General features: G+C 38.3%; 1 protein-coding gene across 1 annotated transcript in view; it reads left to right on the top strand.

Annotated features, from left to right (window-relative positions):
• Positions 1–12,242, top strand: part of SEC63 (SEC63 homolog, protein translocation regulator) — a 73,515-nt gene extending 61,273 nt beyond the window's left edge. The window contains exons 19-21 of the mRNA XM_053913621.1: positions 1,779–1,877; positions 7,509–7,613; positions 11,165–12,242. Of these exons, the coding sequence (XP_053769596.1) occupies positions 1,779–1,877; positions 7,509–7,613; positions 11,165–11,308 (348 nt within the window). The 3' untranslated portion in view covers positions 11,309–12,242. The remainder of the gene's footprint in view (positions 1–1,778; positions 1,878–7,508; positions 7,614–11,164) is intronic.
• Positions 12,243–15,859: the final 3,617 nt, after the last annotated feature.

Raw genomic sequence — 15,859 nt, 5'->3', positions numbered from 1 at the left:
GTCCTGGAGGTTCCTAAGCGTCTCCTCATTTTTTTGAATTCTTGTTTCTTCATTCTGTTCTGGTTGAATGTTTCTTTCTTCCTTCTGGTCCACACCATTGATTTGAGTCCCAGTTTCCTTCCCTTCACTGTTGGTTCCCTGTACATTTTCCTTTATTTCACTTAGCATAGCCTTCATTTTTTCATCGAATTTATGAACATATTCAATCAATTCTGTGAGCATCCTGATTACCAGTGTTTTGAACTGTGCATCTGACAGGTTGGCTATCTCTTCATTGCATAGTTGTATTATTTCTGGAGCTTTGATCTGTTCTTTCATTTGGGCCATTTTTTTTTTTTGTCTGGGCGCACCTGTTAGGTAGTAAGGGGCGGAGCCTTAGGTGTTCACCAGGGTGGGGCAACCCATGTTGCTGCACTGTGACGTTGTATGTGAGGGAGGGGTCTGAGAGGGAACAGTGGCGCTTGCTCCACACTCTACCACCTGTCAGTCACTTCTCCCACTAGCCACAAGCAATGTGGACCCTTTTGGTGCTGATTCCCATGTGGGTGGGTTTGTGTACATTCTAGGACCCTGTGGGTCTCTCCAGCAAACTCTCCTGTGAGTCTGGGAGTTTCTCCCACTGCTGCCTCAAGCCCCACAGGTGTTTTCAGTTGGAGGTTTGAAGCTTTATTTCTCCCACGCTGGAACCCTGGGTTGCAAGGTCTGTCTTACTCCCCAGTTGTTCCTCCTGGTTTATCTGCATTCAAATGTGGGTCCTCCCGCCACTGCCTTGCCGTGAGTCCTCTACACCCGACTGCCCATCTCCGCCCCTCCTACTGGTCTGGGTGAATGTTTCTTCTTTTAACTCCTTGTTTGTCAGACTTCCATGCAGTTTGATTTTCTGTCAGTTCTGGTGGTTTTTTGTTTTTAAATTGTTGTTGTCCTTCATTTGGTTGTGCTTGGAGGCAAAAAGTGTCTACCTACACCTCCATCTTGGCAGGAAGTCCTCCAAAACATTTTTTAAGCCATTTTAGAAATATATCTTTCCTAAGCACCTAAGTAATTACTGGTGTGTTGTAATACAGTGATGATCACCAACCAAGCAGACTAAAGTTTGGTGTTTCCAGAATCCTTGCTCTGCCAGGTTTTTTTTGTTTGTTTGTTTTGTTTTTTTAAATTTTCTTTTTCCCGTCAGTTCTCACTGGTATCCCTGCTATGCATCCCAGTGCAGTTTTTTTTTTTTAACCCAGCCCTGTAACTAACCATTTATGAAATACAACTAAAAATGCTGAACTTAGTAGTAAGTAAAATCATGTGCAGGGAAAGGTATAAATAGGCTCTTAGATTTCAAGATGGTCTCTTATGAGTAATGTGTTTTAATGTATTGATTTCTCATTTGGTTGCCCAAGTCTCTTCCACTCCTACTTTTTGGCTTTTGCTTATTACTGTCAGAGATTACTAAGATTATTTGCTAGGTGATATTGTAATAGTTTATACTGTTTTATTTTTTTTAGAAAATCTTTTGTCATTTAAGGTTACAAGTGTTTTTAATACAAATGCCCATCAGTAGGGCTTAAGGGTCATTTGAAACCCCAAAGTTACATACAAAATTCTTTTGGAGAGTGAATCTACAAATGGGCAAGAAAAATGTAGTTGTTTGGTTAATATTTACTATACATCTGTTTTATACAGTATAGCGGTGAATAAAACAAGGACAATACCTCTTAAATGAAACAAGGTAAAACTGTGTTTTTCTGGTTCTTTCTAATTATTTATATTCCTTTTTTTTTCTTGTGCAGGAAAAACAAGAATGGTGGTGGCTGTACATTGCGGATAGGAAGGAGCAGACCTTAATATCTATGCCATACCACGTGTGTACACTGAAAGACACAGAGGAGGTAATTGTCCAGCAGCAGTTCTTCAGTCTGCAGCCATGGGCAGCACCTCATCATCTTGCTGCTTCACAAACTCTTTTTTAGAAAACAGTTCATCATACTTGGCGTATTTCATTTTAAGACATTTTATTCTTTGATGTCTCTTGGGGAAGCTCATTTCAAATTTATAAAGTTTCAATTGCTAAAGGTGGACAACTTGATCAGTCTTTTAAAAACTTGTCCACATCTTATTTTTGGGAGTGTTCGTTGTTAGTGTCTAAGAATGTATGCCTTTCCTTCTTCCTAGAATTTAATTATATTGTACAAAAAAGTATGATTTTTATTCTCATTGGATTAGTGCTAAGATATATACTTTTCTTCTTAAAAACAAATGTAAGAATGGGTGATTAGGTATTTAAAGATGGAATTTTTTTATTATGTGGCATTGTCCACTGTTAATGATATCACTACTATAGCATTGTGATGAACATTTTTTACCCCTTAGGAGCTCTTTTCTGTTTTTTTTTGTTTTTTTTCTTGGGTTTTTAGTTTTGCTTTTCTAGGAAAAGGTTCTGTTCTGTCTACTTGGGTAAGTTACCTGCAAGAGCAAGGTTTTTAAATTTTGAGATAGTTTTATGATACTGATTTTTTTTCTATTAAAGATTTTTATTTATTTTTAGAGAGAGAGGAAGGGAGGGAGAAAGAAAGGGAGAGGAACATTGTGGGCTGCCTCTCACATGCCCCCCACTGAGGACCCAGCCCACAACCCAGGCGTGTTCCTTGACTGGGAGTTGAACTGACGACCCTTTGTTTCCACAGGCCAGCTGTCAATCCACTGAGCCACACCAGCCAGGGCTTAATCCAGAAAGTTCTTTTCCCCCTTTATAGCCAATATAAATGAATGAAGTAGTTTGATTATTTGACACTTAAAGGTAGAGCCAACTTAAGGATATTTCTTTGGGCAATTTTTTAAAATGTAAATTTTACCTATTTTTGAATAGATAATACTTGCACTTAGTATTTCAGAAGATATACAAAAATGTACACATTGAAACATCTTGCATCTCTGTTTTTCACTCATCCATTTCCCCTCCTGGAGACCATCACTGTTATCAAATCTTCATTCTTCGGGTGACGTTGTAAATTATAAGCAAATACGTGTGTGTATTGTCCCCAGTTTTAGAAACATGTAGCATACACCATGTTGTGTGCCTTACCTTTTTCTCTTAGTTATATAACTTGGAATTTGGTCCATGTTAATACAGAAAAAGCTTCTTCATTTCTTTTTACAGCTACCTGATATTCTTTCTGTATGGATTTTTATTTATTTAGTACTTTATTTAATGGACTTACCGGTTTCTTGTCTTTTGCTGCAGTAAATAACCTCATATGTCATTTTGTAGAATAGAGGTAGAATTAATGAATCACAGGCTCTATATTTTTAATTTGGATAGATACTGCTAGATATTTATTTCTCCATTGGGAGAATGAATGTTTAAGTGTGCCCATTGCTTCTCAAGTATGTCAGACATTTTGAATGCCATTGCTAATTAGAAAGGTAAAAAATGGCGTCTCAGTGTTACTTTTTCTCTCTGATTTATTTTGAAAACTTTAAAACCTATAAAAAAATTGTAAACACAATGTCATGAACCCTTCTCCAAATGGACTAATTGTTAACATTTTCCCATGTTGTATGTTCTGTATTTCTGTTTGTGTACACACAAAGAAAATACACATGTGTGTGTATTTCCTCCCTCTGACCCATTTAAGGTACTTGCAGACATTATGACATTATACCCCTCAATATTTGAACGTGTATCTCCCAATATTAAGGGCCTTCTCCTACATAAGTAGAATAACACTATAGTCAAGAAATTTAACATTGATGTGGTATCATTTGTCTAATATGCAGTTTGTGTTCATATTTTCTCAAATATTGCACTAAAGTCTGTTACAGTTTTTGTTTTGTTTTTAAATCAGGATTCAGTCAAGGATCATACATTGCATTTGGTTACCATTCCTCTTTAAAACATTTCTTGTTGTTTTTTTTTTAATTTTCACGCCATTGACATTTTTGAAGAGTCGGCAAGGTATTTTGTAGAATATCCCTTAATTTGAATCTGTCTCATTGGTTGTGATTATATTTATCTTGAATATTTTGGGCAAAAATCCTACCCAGGTGCTGTAACATTCTTCGTGTATCACATCTGGGGCACAGTATATTAGTTTGCCCCACGTTAGTGATGTTATGGTTGCTCATTCAGTTAAGGCTTTTCTCTCTTGTAAACACTATTTTCTTCTAATTCGTGGGGTGATACTTGGGCACTGTGTAAATAGACTGTTCTTCAAGTCTTTTACCCACTCACTTTAGCACACATTGATGATTCTTGCCCGAATCAATTTTTGCTACGCTAGTTGTATCAGTGTAGTTTTAATATATATTTCTCTAAAGAGTGAAACAGAAGATTGAATTTCAGTGTGTTTGAATTGTATTTCTTTATCTATTTGTGAACATTGTTCGTTTTTATTGGGTTATTAATCTTTGATTTGGTTTTGGGAATATTTTTTAATATTATGAAATCAGCCCTTTCTTATGTGTATTACAAATATTGCTCCAAAGTTTGTTTTAGTATTAAGGTTGTTTTTACCAAACAAAAATATAAATATTTATTTATCCATTTATTTATTTGGAGTTCTTTAATAGTGATTAAGTAATTTTTCTTTTTTGATTTTTAGGTTTTATGTTATAGCTAGAAAGGCCAAACTGTCAGATTAGTTTAATAAAAAAGATTCTCCCATTATTTTTTTCTAGTCTGTTTTAATGGCATGCTTTAATATACCAAGGTCTGTCCAGAAAAAGTGTAGCCATTGTTAGTATAGTGAGAGTACTTCGTACAACATGGATGTAACCTGGCAGCCAGGGAGGGTGGACTGGAATGTGCATGTGTGAACAATCACGACTTCACTGTACTAGTCAGTGGGGGTGGTAGATGCTGTTGAGTGAGCATTTGTACTGTGTGGCCATCACATTCAAAATGAGCAAATAGAACAATTAATCTGCATCAAATTTTGCATTAAGCTAGGACATTCCTCTGTGGAAACTATTCACATGACTCAGAAGGCTTTCTAGGATGGTACAATGAGTGCGGCGCAAATAAAAATATGACACAAATGCTTCAAAGATGGTCGAGAATCTGTTGAAAATGATCCACATTCTGGAAGGCCTGCAACAAGCAGAACATCTGAGAATGTTGAACATGTATGGGCTGCAATCAACAAAAATTGGTGACTGACAACTAGAAGCTGATCTGGGGATTCCAAAACTACTGTGTCTGAGGTTTTGATGCAGGATCTAGGCATGAAATGTATCGTAGCAAAATTCATTCTGCAGCCTCTGCTATCAGAGCAGAAGGAACATCGTGCTGCAGGTGCTAATGACTTGATTCAAATCACTACCAATGAGCCTGATTTCCTCAAGAAGATCATAGCCAGAGATGAATTGTGGGTGCCTATGATTCAGAAACAAAGGCCTAGTCATCCCGATGGAAGTCACCTGGTTCTCCAAGCCCAAAGAAGGCACAGCAAAGTTGCAACAAGATCAAGATTATGTCAACTGTGTTTTTTGATTTGGAATGTGTTATCCATCCCAAGTATTCCCCTCCAGGCCAAACAATTAATAAGGAGCACTACCTCAGTGTTTCATCAGTTGAGAGATGCAATATGATGAAAATGGCTGCAGCTATGGGCAACTGGTGATTGGCAGCTTCATCACAACAACATACCCTCTCATGATTCATGGCTCATGCTGAGTTTTTTTGTGAAACATCAGGTCACCCAGGTGACTCAGCCCCCTGCAGCCCAGATTTGGTACTCTGACTTTTAGCTTTTCCTAAAACTAAAATCACCTTTGAAAGGGAAGATATTTCAGACCATTGATGAGATTCAGGAAATACAATGGGACAGCTGATGGCTTTTCCAGCAAAGGATTTTGCAAGAGTGTTTTGAATGGTGGAAGAGACTGGGAGAACTCTGAGATCCCAAGGTGCCTACCTTGAAGGGGACTGAGGCATTATTGTCCTATGTACAATATTTCTTGTATCTTTTTTAATAAACGTCTCTCTTTTTCATGACTGGATACTTTCTGGACAGACCTCATATAATCTTGCCTACAAAATCTGGATTTTGGAGATTGGAGGCAGGTCACCAGAAATTCCAAATGTTATCTTAAAAACGTATTCTTCTTTGTCCAAGTAGAATTGCAACTTCTAAGACTTTATAATTCTGTATTTGACGTTTATGATTTGATAGGAAATAAAATACCTTCTTGACCTTTTAAGGCATGGGGCGTGTGTAAAGGTAAAACAACTTCTGTGTTTTTCCTTTACTCTCATGTTACTTGCAACTTCACGACACTTACGACATCGATGTATGGGTTTCCCCCCCAAACACCAAGCAATTCTCTGTCATACCAGCTAAGCGTCCTACAGTCAGTATTAATTAAATGCTGACACTGTCTACCTGGATAGTGTGAGATCTCACAGGTTAAGGGCTCAGTCCCACAAGGCTGCTGTCCTCTACTCCCCGACTTTAGATGCCAAATGGAAGTCCCAGCTTGTCACCTGTACTTCTGCAAACAGTTTAAAATCAGGATTCCCATGACCCTGTCCTTGGATTCAGTAATTTGCCAGAATGGCTCACAGAACTCAGGGAAACACATGAACCCGTTTATTATAAAAGAATGTGGTAAAGAATATAAATGAACATCCACAGGGCAAGGTATGTAGGAAGGGGCACGGAGCTTTCACGCTCTTTCTGAGCGTACCACTCTCCCAGCACTATCTTATGTTGACCAACTCGGAAGCTCCCCTGAACCCTTGCTTTGGGAGTTTTTTATGGAGGCTTCATCATGTAGGTGTGATTAGTGATTAACTGGATTTCCAGCCCCTCCCTGGAGATTGGAGGGTGGGACTGAAAGTTTCAAGCTTCTTTAACCATGACTTGGTCTTGCCGGAGACCAGTTCTTATCTAGGAGCCCACCGGGAGTCACCTCATTAGAACAAAACATTCCTAGCACCTAAGAAGTTTGAAGACATTTACGAACCTGGGTCAAAGCCCGGGGCTCACCACTTAGGAAGTTACAGGGGTTTGAGGAGCTCTGTGCCAGGAACCAGGAGCAGAGACCAATAGATACATATTTTCAATGATCTCACAGCATTTATCTTAAAAATAGGGAAGTTTGGCAAGAATTACTACCTTCCTGGTGAAGTACATTTTATTAATTCCACTATTTCATTATTTTACTCTTATACCGTAACTTTATTTCTTCATGTTGTCCAGGTCAACATAGAACTTTGTTGCTTCAAATATGCTTCTTAAATTGTGGAGATACAAATTAACCCTCTCAATTCTGCCTAATTGTTTTCTTTTTGTGTGTGTATATATATGTGTGTGTATATATATGTACACACAGACATAATATTTGACATAAATGTCGTATGTATATATTTGTTGTTAGAACTTTTGTAACATTTGTTAGGATGTCTTGTATCATCTAAGTAAACACCTAACTATTAAATACTCTGGTGTAGGAATTTTATCAGTGAGCTGTTTTTGCCACTCAAGATATAGATTTCAAGTGCTGATTTTATCTTCTAGGTAGAACTGAAGTTTCCTGCACCAGGCAAGCCTGGAAATTATCAGTATACAGTGTTTTTGAGATCAGACTCCTATATGGGTTTGGATCAGATAAAACCTTTGAAGGTAAGAATAGTGACTTCATTAAATATGGTTGTCTGTTTGATAAGTGCTTAATATATTAGGGAAGCATTTCTAGTTTTAAGATTTAGAGTAATAGAGGGGAAAAGTTTGTATATGATATATTTGAAGGACTAGTCTTTCAATAATAAACTGAAGTTGTTGCATTAAAGGAGTAACTATTTAGGACCTTAAATATAAATTACTGTAATCATTTAGAACCCCGACTATAAATTACTTAAGTGATACCTTTTAATGTGTTGTAATATGCTGTAACTTTTCAGGGGTTCTGTTTTCTTTACAAAGGGACGTGTTTTCCCACAGATTCTGTTGGGATGTTTATTAATTGTTTTAAGGAGATGATTTTATTTAGATTGTTGTAATAGGGAGAAGGTTCATTTTATCAAAAGGAATGGGGTGAACAGGTGTCATCCTCAAGCTTTTTGGGAGTCATGAGGAAAGGTGGAGGCGGGTCCTGCCTTGGCATTGGAGAGGGCAGGTCATCCTCCCCACTTAGCCATTTCCCAGAACTCAAAAGCCTGGGGAAATTTCCCAACTGGTGCTGCTCGAAGATCGCCATTGTCAAGATGAAGTATATAAAGCATTTAGCACAGACACTAAGAGCTCATAGTAGGCACTTCTAAGTGACAGTTGTTTAGAATAAACAAGAGTAAAAGCTACACTTTAAAGGACCCCATCACTAGGAGTTTCCTTATCGACACCTGTTCCCAACAGTGCCTGAGGTCCTTGGTTGCTTTTCACCTTAGGCTGCCAGCCAGGCTTCTGGTAACTTACAGGGCCCTCAAAGGTCTCCTCCCATCACTCCCACTGCCTGCTTATCAAGCCATTTCCCTTGGCCACCTGTCCCTATTCAGCACACTGCCCAACATGACTCACACAGTAGATGCCATAAATACATCAATTAAATGAATGCATGGCCAAGAGCCTGAGTTGTCAGTAAATCTAATGCCATACTTATGATAATAATTGTCTGTTTTATTTTATGTTTTATTTTTATTGAATCTGTTGGGGTGACATTGGTTAATAAAATTATGTAGATTTCAGGTGTACAGTTCTATAACACATCATCTGTATATTGTGTGTTCACCACCCCAAATCAGGTCTCCTTCCATCACCATTTATCCCCGCCCTTCTATGTCCTCCTGCCCTCCCTTCCTTCTGGTAATTACCATTCTGTTGTCTGTGTCTATGAGGGTTTTTTTGTTTTGTTTTGTTTTGATTAATCACTTCACCTTTTTCACCCAGCCCACAACCTCCCTCCCCTTTGACAGCTGTCAGTCTGTTCTCCATCTGTGAGTCTGCTTCTGTTTTGTTAGTTTATTTTCATTAGATTGCACATAAGTGAAATCATATGGTACTTGTCTTTCTCTGATTGGCTTATTACACTTAGTATAATGCCTTCCAGGTCCATCCATGCTGTTGCAAAAGAGTAAGATTTCCCTTTTTTTTTTTTTTTTTTTAACAGCTAAGTAGTACTTCATTGTGTAAATGTACCACAGCATTTTTACTCACTCATCTACTGATGGGCACTTGGGCTGCTTCAAAATCTTGGCTATTGTAAATAATGCTGCAATGAACATAGGGATGCATATATTCTTTCTAGTTAGTGTTTCGTTTTTCTTTAGATATATTCCCAGAAGTGGAATCACTTCTTTGTTCTTTAATTTTTTGAGGTAACTCCAGACTGCTTTCCACAGTGGCTGCACCAGTCTGCATTCCCACCAACAGTGCATGAGGGTTCCCTTTTCTCTACATCCTCACCAACACTTGTTGATTCTGAAGTGATAATTCTTGTGGTTTTAATTTGCGTCTCTCTGATGATTAGTGGTGTTGACCATCTTTTCATATGTCTGTTGGCCATCTGTCCTCTTTGGAGAAGTGTCTATTCAGGTCCTTTGCCCATTTTAAAACTGGCTTGTTTGTTTTTTTGGTGTTGGGTTTTTAAAGTTTTTTTCTTTTTAAATAAATTTTGGATATTAACCCCTTATCAGTGGTATCATTGGCAAATATGTTCTCCCATCCAGTGGGTTGGTTGTCTTTTCATTTCGTTGATGGTTTCCTTTGCTGTGCAAAACTTTTTAGTTTGATGTAGTCCCATTTGTTTATCTTTTCTTTTGTTTCCCTTGCCTGAGAAGATATATTAGAAAAAATATTGCTACGAGAAATGTCTGAGATTTTATTGCTTATTTTTCTTCTGGAATTTTTATGGTTTCTGCTAACATTTAAGTCTTCAACCTATTCTGAGTTGATTCTTGTGTGTGGTGTAAGTCGGTGGTCTAGTTTCATTTTTTTTGCATGTGTCTGTCCAATTTTCCCAGCACCCTTTGTTGAATAAACGATCTACCCCATTGCCTGGCCTTAATTCCTCTGTTGAATATTAATTAACCATAAAGGCATGGGTTTATTTCTGGGCTCCCTATTCTGATCAATTGATCTGTGTGTCTGTTTTTATGCCAATACCAGGCTGTTGTGATTACTGTAGCCTTGTAATATAGTTTGATATCATGTAGTGTGATTCCTTCACCTTTGTTCTTCTTTCTCAAGATTGCTGTGACTATTAGGGGTTTTTTTGTGGTTCCACATAAATTTTTGGAATATTTGTTCTAGTTCTGTGAAATGCGTCATTGGTATCGTGACAGGAATTGCATTGAATCTGTAGATTTCTTTGGGTAGTATGGACATTTAATAGTGTTAGGTCTTCCTATCCTTGAGCACAGTACGTGCTCCCACTTATTTGTATCCTCAGTTTCTTTTTTCAGTGTCTTATAATTGTCCTAGTACAGGTCTCTTACATCCTTGCTTAAATGTATTCCTAGGTATATTTTTTTCTGATACAATTGGAAATGGAATTCTTCTCTTCATTTCCCTTTCTGATAGTTTGTTGTTAGTGTATAAAAATACTGTTTATTAATTTTTAAAACTAATTTATTCTTTAGCATTTTAGAGTATATACTCTGTATAAGTATCATTTGAACCACACTCCGTCAGTGTTTACTATTTCACTTCAGGTTTTTATAAAAAGGTGTTCTGTTGGCTTAGGAGGACCATGCTGCAGTAGTACTTTGCTGCGTGCTGGAGCCCCAGAGTAAAGGGAGCCGGTAACAGCGCGCCTCTTTCCCTGCGAGGGCACCGTACTTCTCTCCCTTAGCTGTAGGATTTTACTTCATGAGGGTGGAAGCCACAAAATACCTCTTAGAAAGTCACATCTGAGGTTTTCTTCCCTCAGCAGAAGACTTATTAAAACATCACTTATTTTTCTGGCTCAAGAGTCATAATTATTAATCTTTCATGGCACAGAATAAATAGTACCTATAAAATCAAAATATCAGAAACTTATCTGTCTTTACATATTAATAGCTTTACCTTATTTCTGGGGTGAATGTCTATTCTAAATGAATGTTTCAGATTCAAAGTTACAAATACAAAATCTGTTTCTTTATAATTGCTTTGGTCAAAGAAAACCTTTTATTTATCAGGTACTTCTTCCAATATATATCTCCAAATTTCTGATGTCTACGTTTAATTCTTCTCTATAGTTGGAAGTTCATGAGGCTAAGCCCATGCCAGAAAATCACCCACAGTGGGATACAGCAATAGAGGGGGATGAAGACCAGGAGGACAGCGAGGGCTTCGAAGATAGCTTTGAGGAAGAGGAAGAAGAAGAGGAAGATGATGACTAAGCAGGACTGCAAATGGACCATAATATTTGCACATATTTGCAAATTTTTGCTGTTTTGGAAGTGTAAAATAAACCAGAAACAGTGCAGAGCTGATGTTGAGGGAGGTGTTAGTTCTTTCCTAGAAATGGGTGCATAATATAACTTAGGCAGTGCTGGTGCCTTGGTACAGTCTGAAAAATGTTTAAGGCTTGTTAATAAAGCCTTCCAAGTATCGACGGCGCATTTATTTCATTTGCAAATGATAATAAACTCTTGTATAACTGTCCAGAAGTGTGGGCTATGTATTATCTGATCAATTTATGGTCCCAGTAAAAGAAAAAGTACATGAAAAACAATCTATAAATGAGCAACTTAATTTGTTCAGCTTTAGTTTTAGCAACCATTGAATATGATAAATATCACAGGTCTGTTATAAGTAACATCTGCTCATTTTAATCTTGATAAGCTCCGTCATTCATTTGTTGACATTTTACAGTGATACAAGATTATTTATAATAGCTCCATTTATTGCTTTAAACCTTTTTTTACCTATCATGGGTCATAAGTTGGCATTCTCTCACATTCCACATAATATAGAGGGCTACATTTGGGGATTTTCCTTAATTTCCCAGAGTTAATCGGACAGATTATAAAAATGGCTTTTAATGGTGTAAAACATTTGTAAGCCTCTCTTTGAGCAGATCAATGAGGATCTAATTCGTTTTATAAGCTATAGATCTAAAAGTGATTGTGGGACCATATGTTCTCTGATGTTGGTGACTTATGTTATTAAACCTTTTTACAAAGGTTCACTATAAAAGCTGAAACACATCCTTAGCTTTTAACCTACCTGACTCTATCAGAAGCCTTTTAAGGTAAAAAATATATAACATGCGAAGGAGGCATTTTTGTATTCATTTTGGACTCCTGTCAATAAAATAGAAGTTTGACTCGTTTTATGTTTGTAGTGGTGTGTGTCTTTTTACTCCCAGAGAAAGGCTATAATAAGATAATTTTTATTTTTCAACTACAAATTTAATACTGTACATTACTGCTGAAGTGACTGCTATTTCTGTATACTAAAGAAAATCCCACGAGTGGGAGGAATTTCCCCTCATCAGGTGCAGCCCGGAAGCAGAGTGCTTATAACGAGTAGAGACGGTGCGTGATGAATCATTGAGGTAAGATGGGCATTTATGAGTAGGTATGGAGGAGGCGCAGTCTGTGATGTGATAGGACTGACCGTAATAATCCTCTCCTATCAAAATCCTCATAGGCCAAAATACTACTGGAATACTAATTTGTGACCTTGTTTATTTAAAAGGTTGCCACTTGCCATGCAGAATTACCACTGGTATTTTGTTACTACAATAGTTGGAAATAAAATTTGAAAATTAACCAGGAACATGAATGGGTTTTTTGGTTCTAAATTGAGGATGTAGTATTTCCTATAATATGGTTAAATTAGTTTTTTCACTGGAACTTCCGTCACCTGTTTTTCTTTTTAAAGGCATGAGACCAAGGGTATGTTTCATTTTACAAGTAGGGAGTGGGTTTATTTTTTGAGTCTGGTCTTACTGGGAAGCTCCGGTGTCAGAGGAGGCAGCCGCTGGTCGCCTGCGGGGTGGGAAGGCAGTGAGCCGGGTGTAGTAGCATCAGGTGAGAGGGGAGGTCGAGACGTGTGGCGTGAAGGCAAGGCAGGGAGCGAACAAATGCCTGTGTAGCGTGCATGTGACCTGGTTTTCCTGACCGGTACTTTTCAAGAAAGGTATTTATTCTAGTGGCTATTTTATCTTAAAGAGGCTTTATAAGTTCATTAGAATAACTGGCTTTCTGTTTGACTCGGGTAGGGATGATGTCACAACCCAGTAACTCGCCATAGCGCTTAAAAAACTTCACCTCAACCCACCAGTCTGTTTTCCTTTGTCCTTTGTGTGGCCCACAGGGTGGGGCAAAAGTAGGTTCACAGTTGTTCGTGTGGAAAATAGCGAATAGTAACCTCCGTGTTTCGCGTACTCACAACTGTGAGCCTACGTTTGCCCTGCTCTGTGCATGTACTTCCCGACAAAACCAGCGCGTTCTCCTCTCACGGGTACTCCAGGTGGACCCCACGCCGCAGCAGCCAACGCGCTGAGCCTTCAGTTCACGGTTCTCATCTCTCCAGTAAGTCTGTCGACTCTACGTCCCGTTTTTTTCTTTTGACTGAGATTTAAGAACCAACTTAAACTTAACCCTGGTTTGCATAAACCTAATGGAAACCCTTATTGACTATAGTTTATGTTTTGTTCCCATCAAGAAACAGTGACATTTTGTCAACAGAATAGATGAACATAAACAGATGAGAACCCTCAGTGTGTGTACAACGTGACACATTATGAAGTTAAGTTACTTAAATTGTGTAATATTTTTTATCTCTGTAAACTGGTGAAGTACCTATTAAAGGGTAACTCTCCCAAGAGGAAGCCGCAGTTGGCAATTTTAGGGTTATGAAACTTGATTGAGGCCCCACCTCGTCTTCTCTGTGCATATTTCAATCTCAAAGTCAGATATTCATGTCCTTTAAAATTGTCAATTTTTAAAACTTAAGGAGCACATTGAATATGGTTGTATAGAACAAACACTCTTGTGTTTCTGCCAGCCTGCACTGAGGGCTGGGGAAGGACGAGCCCATCCGGCAATAGTCTCCACCGCGCAGCGGGAAGCTCAGGCCCTGGGTGGAAGCAGAGAGGGAGGAGGGTGGAAAGGGGAGGGTGTGTGTCGATTGTGATGAGGCTCCCTGAGCATGTTCTTAACCACAATCTCTGTCCAGCTACTTGTTTCAGCCAATGAAAATGAGATACTGGAGGGTTCTTTAGCAACAATTCTTATTTCAAATGTAATCCATCACTTCACATATTTGCTGAGGGGTTTTTCATCATTCATTCCATATTTACTGAGTTTCTTTGTGCCTCTGCCTGTGTCTGTGATTGGATACTGGGGCTATAAAAATAAAGGAATTCATGTTCTTAAGGACTCACTGGTATTAGGGCAGGCAGATACAGGGCTATTTTAATCATTTTGCATTACCTAATTGCCATTGTTCAGAATGCCTTTTTTTTTTTTTTTTTTTTTTGTCTTTACACTAGGCAGAGGGATTTTTTAGGTGCTATTCGTTGGCTTTTTTAAAAAGTAGGCAAACCCTCCTCCTTATTTTTGTGTTTCTTTAAAGCATTTTTCTCCCCAAATATTCTTACTGCGTGAGCTCCATGAAATCCCGTCAGTCTGCCTTACACCGAAACTGCTTATCAGTGAACCATAGTGGGACATTTCCCCGGTTGTGTAGTGATTAGTCCAGACGTGTCTTAAGAAGTTAGCATCAAGCATCTTCACATATTTAGACTTGATGCTAGGGCTATTTTGCAAAACTTAAAAAAAAAAAAAAGCTGTGATCTTGTACATTTTCTTGTAGCCTGAGCTAACAATCCAAATACAGCGATCATGGCCTGCTTTGGGGCTGCGGCGTCAGGTGGGACGTGCACTTCCTGGGGGTATGCAGGTGATCGGTCCACTGGAAAAATGTTAAAATGGCTATTGTATTTAACCTCATCCTTTTAAATTTCTATTTTTGTGTGTTTTATAATGTACATAATATATTGTACAATTGTACACTTCTATAATTTATAAATAAATACATTTATTGGTGCATTATACATTCCTTCTGATTTCAATGCATGATAAAAAAAACATTTGGATACACTTTTTGAAATACTGATACGGTGACATTTAAGCTAAAATTAAGGTTTGGACCTTTGGCACTCACCATTTGAGGTCATAAGTCAATGTTACTCTGTTGGAATCGAGGGGTTGGCATTCACTGTGTCCGGCCCTACAGTAGCCCCCAGAAGCAAAGTGATACTTTTGGAGATGAAGCTGATTAGGTTTGCTGATGGGGGTTATAAGTGAGGGGAGGGGTCTGAGCAGCTGCTCTCCATGGAATGGAAGTGGGGCAGGTGGGGGCGGAAGGGCTGGGCTTTCTTGCAGCAAAGGCTACAGCTCTGTTTCTTGCCCCTGCAATCAGTGGCTGCTATAAAGTACAGGTGAATGTGGTAAGGACTACCCACGCTCTTCAGCACTAGGTGGTTCAGCATGAACCTGTCAGGCTGAGTATGCAAAAGGAGCTGTATTCCTTTTACCTTTCTGAATATCTGAGGTTCAGAAATCTGGATAGATAAGGTCAAAATCTAGATAATGGCAGCAATGGGTACCATGTAGGAGTGCAGATTCCACAAAGAGCAACTTGAGGCTATATTACCCTGTAGTTTTCAGTCTGGTTCCAGTAGAGGGCGATGAGGCTATAATTTTCTGAAGCATAGACTGATTTGGCTTGTGGGACTAAGAACCAAGATCTAAAGACATGCTTTGTAATTAATTTATAGTCCCACATTCTAGGATTACTTCCTTTCCCTTTATTTTTGTTATTCCTATCTAACCATTTTCTTTCCTACGTGTGTGTTTTTTTTATACATTCAATTTCTCGATTTTCTGGCTGGAAATGTTAAGTCCCTTTGCAACAAATGACAGAAGACAATCCAT

Source organism: Desmodus rotundus, chromosome 11 (assembly GCF_022682495.2).
Source record: "Desmodus rotundus isolate HL8 chromosome 11, HLdesRot8A.1, whole genome shotgun sequence".
NCBI lineage: Eukaryota > Metazoa > Chordata > Mammalia > Chiroptera > Phyllostomidae > Desmodus > Desmodus rotundus.
The sequence above is the reverse complement of the archived record's forward strand: the minus strand, read 5'-3'. Positions and strand labels throughout refer to the sequence as shown.